The 6,511-nt window shown below is 53.4% G+C and overlaps 1 protein-coding gene across 4 annotated transcripts in view; it reads left to right on the top strand.

The window, feature by feature from the left end:
• The first annotated feature begins 2,740 nt into the window (after positions 1-2,740).
• The window catches only part of STUM (stum, mechanosensory transduction mediator homolog), a 66,858-nt gene continuing 63,087 nt past the window's right edge, over positions 2,741-6,511 (top strand). For 2 of the 4 annotated variants that reach the window (XM_006046081.4, XM_006046083.3), the window contains exon 1: positions 2,750-3,162. In XM_006046081.4, coding sequence (XP_006046143.1) covers positions 2,964-3,162 — 199 coding nt within the window. In that variant the 5' untranslated portion in view covers positions 2,750-2,963. Of the gene's footprint in view, positions 3,163-6,511 lie in introns of all 4 variants that reach the window. The other 2 variants (XM_006046080.4, XM_006046082.4) reach the window with 2 other exon arrangements.

Raw genomic sequence — 6,511 nt, 5'->3', positions numbered from 1 at the left:
TTCCTCTCAGAAACCAGGCTCCACACTGTGAAAAGTCCAAGTCATGTAGAAAGGCCCTGTGTAGGGGCTCTACAGAACAGCCCCAGTGGAGCCAGCTGTCAAGTCATCCCAGTCAAGACATCAGAGTTGAGGATCCTTTTGGAAGTGGATCCTCTAGTCATGGCTATTCCAGCTGTCACTGTTTGAGTCCTCTCAGCTCTAGACATATTTTAAAGCAATGAAGAGCTGTCTCAGCTCTGTTCTGTCCAATCTGACCCAAAGAATCTGTCATCATAATGAAATAGCTGTGTCTTGGGGTAGTTTGTTACATAGTAACTGTAACACTCAGGTCATGCCACATGCCTGCTTAGAATGTTGCACTGATTCCATACAATCCAAATTGCTCGAGATCATTACTTAATTCTTGCCCATCCCCCACCCCCATCTCCAGCCCCTGCCCACACCAGTCCTAGTCCTGACATACTCCTATTTCTGGAATGTTCCTACAAGTCTAGGTTTCCATGCTTTTGTACATGCTGTTGCTCTATATATCTTTCTGACATCCAGATATTAAGCACATTATCTAGAAAATTGGAAGATGTAAATCCATTTCCCTCCCTGAAATCCTTTCAGTGGCCCCCAAACCATTCAGGTACTCCGTGAAAAAATGTCCAGAGAATCCTTACTTAACCTCTCTGTGTACCAGTGACCCCACTGGTAAAATGGGGTAATGAATAATACAAGATAGAGTGTGCTGCTGCTGCTGCTAAGTCGCTTCAGTCGTGTCCGACGCTGTGCGACCCCATAGACGGCAGCCCACCAGGCTCCGACGTCCCTGGGATTCTCCTGGCAAGAACACTGGAGTGGGTTGCCATTTCCTTCTCCAATAAGATAGAATGTAGTAAGGCTTAAATGAGTTAAAATGTGTAAAGTGCATAGCACCTGGTAGAGGGCTTGGATAAATGTGTTTGTTTAAAATAAAATAAATGTCCTGCAAGCAATTAACTGTAGTCATTTCGCAAGTCTCATCCACTATCACCTTCTTTGGGAGATATTCTGACGCCTCCCTTCTCTAGCTGGTTTCACAGATGGGTCCATGTTTTCTCGGCACTTTCTGCTTAACGCAGCTACAAGCACTCATCACCATCTATAATTCTGCCCTTGTAGTTGTTAGTATCTGTCAGTTCATCTATTAGACCCTTGAAGTCAGGGGCTGGGTTTTACCTCTCTCCAGAATCCAAGTCATATTAGACCCCTGATAAATGCATATTAAACTGAATATTGATTTGAATCACAGTAACTCAAGCCCATAAAAGGCTTGATGAGTTCTTCTGAGTCATACAGGTAGTTAGTGGTCAGACAGAACAAGTGTTTCAGTTTTGTTTACTTATGATTGCCAGGCCTAACTAGTTACTAGTATGTGCTCACTAGTATCACCACTATCCCCTGCTGACCATCTGTTTTTAAAATTATTCTATTCAGGGACTTCCCTGGTGGTGGTCCAGTGGCTAACACTCCTCCTTCCCAATGCAGGGGGCCTGAGTTCCCTCCCTGGTCAGAGAATTAGAGTCCACATTCCACAACCTAAGATCCTCTCCCAGTCGACCAGCCCTCCCCGCCCCGCCCCAACCCCCTCACGCCCCCCACCCCGCCCCACTGCAACTAAGACCTGCCCCAGCCAAATAAATATTTTTTAAAAATAAAATAATTTAATTCAGATACCCCCAAAATAATACACGATTTTTTAGTATCCTTCCCCAGAGTCTCTGGGCTGTTTGGGGATTATTCAATCACCATTTTTCCTGGAGAAAGAGGGTTGCTGGGAAGGAAGTGGATTTGCATCCTTCCAATTATTCAGACGATTTGCTGAATATCAGGATAATTCTGATGCATTGAATCCCTCCCTAACGTAAGTGGCGGTTGCTTTCATCCCTTCACTTTTTCCAGGTGTGGAGGTGAAGGCGGCGATATTCAGAAAATCTGATTAAATATGGGGCCTCCTGTTAACCGCTTGCACACGGCTGACCAAATCCCGCTTCTACCAACTGCTGCATTGTCAACACCAGAGGGCGCTGTGTCTTCGTTGGCTTCTCAACCACCAGGCCAGCTCACAAAAAGCCCAGGTTTTCCCCAAAACTGCTCGGGGACAGTTCCCAACATACCCCCTTCCGAGCAACAGGCTCATTTCTTTTAGTTTTCGCTTCTGTGTGTGTGTGTGTGTGTGTGTGTGTGTGTGTGTGTAAGGAAGGGTTCCATTTTAACTCGCCTCATGGAGACCTGTTTGAATAGCTGGGTCTCCTGCTTTCAGCTAGATCGATCCTAAAATCGCTTTTTCACTGACTTGAAATCCATTCAAATCAGAATGAATTTAAAGCACAGGAGGCAGCAGGCGCGGCGCGTTCCTTGCCCCCATCTCCCTAGCGTTAAAACGCAACCTCCAGACTAGAAGACTCAGTCTCGAAGCCTTTCCCCTCCGTGCCAGCCAAACGCACGCGCCCAATTCACGGTGTCCTCGGCGGAGGTCCCCGCCCCGTTCACCTGTCTGGGGCAAGAGAGGTGTGTCCATGCCTCCCAGTATCTGGACAGCCAGCTTCCTCCGCGGTCCACGTCTACTTGCTTCCCTCCGCCCAGATTTGTAAGTGGTATTTGGGGGGGCGGGGGGATGTGGGGGAGTGGAAGGGAGGGCGGGGAAGGGGCCTCGCGGGGAGGGGCGTCGGAGCGCTGTCACCGGGTGTCACGCCGCCCTCCCCGCCCCTCCGCCGGGGGTGTGGGAGCGCAGCCGAGCGCGCGGCAGAGGGCCGGGCGCGTGGGGACGCGGGCGTGCGGGGTTCCGGGCGAGCCGCGCCGCACCCGGAGCGCGCTGGCCGCCTGAGCTCGGCGCGGATCCCAGTGCCCGGAAAGCCGCCCGCCACCCGCCCCCTGTGCATTGGGCGGCAGCCCCGGCCGCGGCAGCCCGGCTCCCGGGGAGGGGAGCGCGCCCGGCCATGGAGCCTTCGCACAAGGACGCCGAGACGGCGGCGGCGGCGGCGGCTGTGGCGGCGGCGGAGCGGGGGGCGTCCTCGTCCAGCGGGGTGGTGGTGCAAGTCCGCGAGAAGAAGGGCCCTCTGCGCGCCGCCATCCCCTACATGCCCTTCCCGGTGGCCGTCATCTGCCTCTTCCTCAACACTTTCGTGCCGGGACTGGGTAAGACGCGACGGCCGCGATCCCTTGCGCCCCGGGCCCCGGGAGCTGAGGGCGGCAGGGGAGGGGTCAGGGAGGGACCCTCGGGCCGCGCCCACGGGCTGCAAGTACCGCGCCGGCGCTCCTAGCGCCCTCTGGCAGGTGGCAGAAGCGCGTGGAGGGGGCGCCCGGAGGGAGGCGCAGGGCTCCCTGACACTCCTTTCACCTTCTCCGACCTGGGAGCCAGGTGATCCGGCCTCGAGGAGCCGGAAACTTTGACGGGAATGTTGGAGTCTGCCGGCAAGCCCCACGGGCGGCTCTCTCGGCCCCGGCTACTCCTGCCTCTTCTCTCCGCCGTGCGCGCCCTCCCACGAGCTCCATCCTCCGAGGGGCGCGGGGCCCCAGCAAGACCAGCGTTGGGGCCGCCGGTGACCAAGCTCCTGGGCATTGGAGAAGTCGGTCGAGCTGGGGGAAAAAGGGAGATGAGTTGGGACAGAAGACACCCCGCAGCCCCGCCTGCGTTCTCGCAGTGAGGGGCGTGTGGGGGCGAGAGCTCTTTAGCCAGAGTCTCCTCCACCGCCTTCCGGCGTGCCAGCGATTCCACCAGCACCCCCGCAGGACGCCGAGTAGAAGGGACGATTTTATTAGTTTAGATGCCTGTGGGTTTGAACCGCACTTGGCCAGAGCTGACCCCATAACTCCCCCCATCGCTTCCGTTCCTGAGAACGTGGAGTGCCCGCGGGTGTAATTCTGTGTTGGACTTTGGCGGCCTGGACGGTCCCTGATGGCACCTGTGTCCCAAATTTTAAAACAGAGGCCCATCACAGAGATAGGAGTGCCCAGTGGGGGCATAAAGAGAGGAAATGCGAAGTTTTCTTGACCCTCCCTCTCCTAACCCCACACCCAAATATGTCTGCATCCCCTCCCCGCTCACTCCCAACTTGCCAACTTGGCACCGGCTGTTCTTCCGAGTTAAGAGCACCCTACGCCCCAATTCCGCGCGGGACTGGAGAGGCAGGCACCTCTGTGCCCAGGAGAAAAGCTTGCCGCTGCAAGGCTCCAAGTTCCCAAGAACAGAGGTCAGCTAGAAGTGGCTTTCTGTTTTGCTTTGGCCTTTCTCACGCCCAGCTCTTAACCAGCTTTGCAGGGGCTTCTGGGGTGCTGATAGGGAAGATCGCACCCACCCACGCAGGTCGGGTTCCCTTTCCCCTTCCTGCTCATCTTTCTGCCCCCTAGGGGGAGGTGGGGGGATGCTGCTGGAGAAGTGTATGTGTCTGAGCAGAAAGCTAGGTGGCCTTCAGGTGGGCGTCCCCTTGTGCCTTCAGCAGCCTGGTAGGTGTCGTCAGGCTGGGTCTCTCTGCACATGTGGACCCTGTGAGAAGGCAAGCCAAGGCCAATGTAGCTGTGTCAGAAATTCCCACCTGCTGGAGTGAAAAACTCACTGCCTGTCCATCTCCCTGGGGATGTGAAGATCACCGGCAGGGATGTGTCTTGATTCTCCTTTTCTTAAGGTAGTGAAGTAAATGCCATCTTATGGTCTTTGAGGAAAGACGCACATTGGTGCCAGGTGGGCAGAGCTATACCAAGTCTCTGCTGGGTCAGCCCCTGTTCATCTGGGCATCTCCTAGGTCTGCTTCACTAGGTCCCTTTCCCACCCTTAGGCCCTCTGCTACACCCCCTGCCCTCCTGCCAACTCCTCCCACCTTCCCCCCAGTTTTTCCGTTTTTACATAGGTGGCTGGCTGATAAAGAATCTACCTACCAATGCAGGAGGCACAGTAGATGGGGTTCCATCCCTGGGTTGGAAAGATACCCTGGAGGAGGAGATGGCAACCCGCTCCAGTATTCTTGACTAGAGAATCCCATGGACAGAGGACCCTGGCCAGCTACAGTCCAGAGGGTCACAAAGAGTCAGACATGACTGAGCACGCATGCCCATGCCCTTTATAACATTTTGTTGCTGTTATTGTTAGATCAGAATCCTATGGGATTTTTGTAAGAAACCTTTCTAAGAAGACAGAATAAAAGAAAGAGAGAGAGAAAAAAAGCAAACTACAAAAGTAATAAAACAGGCTGAGGTGAGCCATGGGTACATAGACTTCTGAATTTTCAGTGACTGAAAATCCAGGCATTTTATTGTTTTGTATTGGCTGTCATTGTACAACTGACTGGGTGCATGGGCTCCTGCCTCCCACCCCCAACCCCCCACCCCCACACACACACTGAAGGGAGTTCTTGATCCTTGCTGGTATTTCTCATCTGTCAGTCAGGGATGCCTGTCCCTCCGGGATGCTGGGAGGATAAAATGAGATTACATAAAGCTTGGGGTCTGGCCATTAGAGAGTGTTCTGAAGACCGCGGGTCTGTCTTGCTCTTTGACCCTCTGCAGAGCTGAGCCCTGGTCCCATCTCTAGTGTACTGGGGTGGGGGGGCTGCCCTCTGGGACCTTTCTTCTGAGTATGTATTGACCTCTCTGCTTCCCTTGACCTGCAGTGGAATCCTGGACAACAAAACAGCCCAGGCAAAATCTCCAGGCTTTTTTTTTTTTTTGCTACCCACTCCCCGCCCTGCCCCCCCGCAACTGACCCTGTTGGGATTTGAATGGCCCCAGCGCTTAGAAAATTTTCCCTTAGCCCAGATCCACTTCTCCAGGTCCTCCAGCTTATCTGATGCTCCTGTGAAAACTGAATATTCATGTCTGGCCCTGCCCTTTGAGGAAATGAAGCTTCTTTTAATCTGTTCACTCTTTCATTCAACAAACACAGAGCACCCACTGCATGCCCGGCACTGGGGATGTGATGATGAATAAATCAGTCAAGATGTCATATATTGTTGAGGAAAACTGATGCAAACGTTGTTTAAATTTGTTATTGCTATAATGGCAGCAGGAACAGTATTTGAGCAGTAATTCATTCTTCCAGGGCTGGGATGGGAGTTCAGACGATGCCTCCCTGAAGGAGTAGTATTAGGTTAGACCCTGCTAAAAGTTTCCATCATGTGGCTCCAAGCACTTGCCATCCTCACATCACTCCTGCTCTCTGGAAACTGGTAGCAGCACGGGCCCAAAGAACGCTTCTTTTTTCTGGAAACTTCCTTACCTGCAAGTGTTCTCTTCATTCGCAAATGGGATGGGAGTGCCAGTGCTGGGCTGAATGAAGGCACCATTTTTCTCTGACAGCATTTCAGGTTCATCCAGTCTGCAGGACCCACCATGGAGATGCCCAGTCCTTACAATTCCCTGGTGCTGCCTTGGTCCAAGCAGAAGGGCTGTTGGGGTAACATACCATCAGAGGGATGTTTCCTCTCTTGGGGAGTCAATGGGAAGGAAAAGTGATTTATGGTCATTCTGGATCCTCATTGGAACAATACAAAAT

The sequence above is a fragment of the Bubalus bubalis genome, chromosome 5, assembly GCF_019923935.1.
Source record: "Bubalus bubalis isolate 160015118507 breed Murrah chromosome 5, NDDB_SH_1, whole genome shotgun sequence".
Lineage (NCBI taxonomy): Eukaryota > Metazoa > Chordata > Mammalia > Artiodactyla > Bovidae > Bubalus > Bubalus bubalis.
This window is presented reverse-complemented; position numbering and strand designations above follow the sequence as displayed.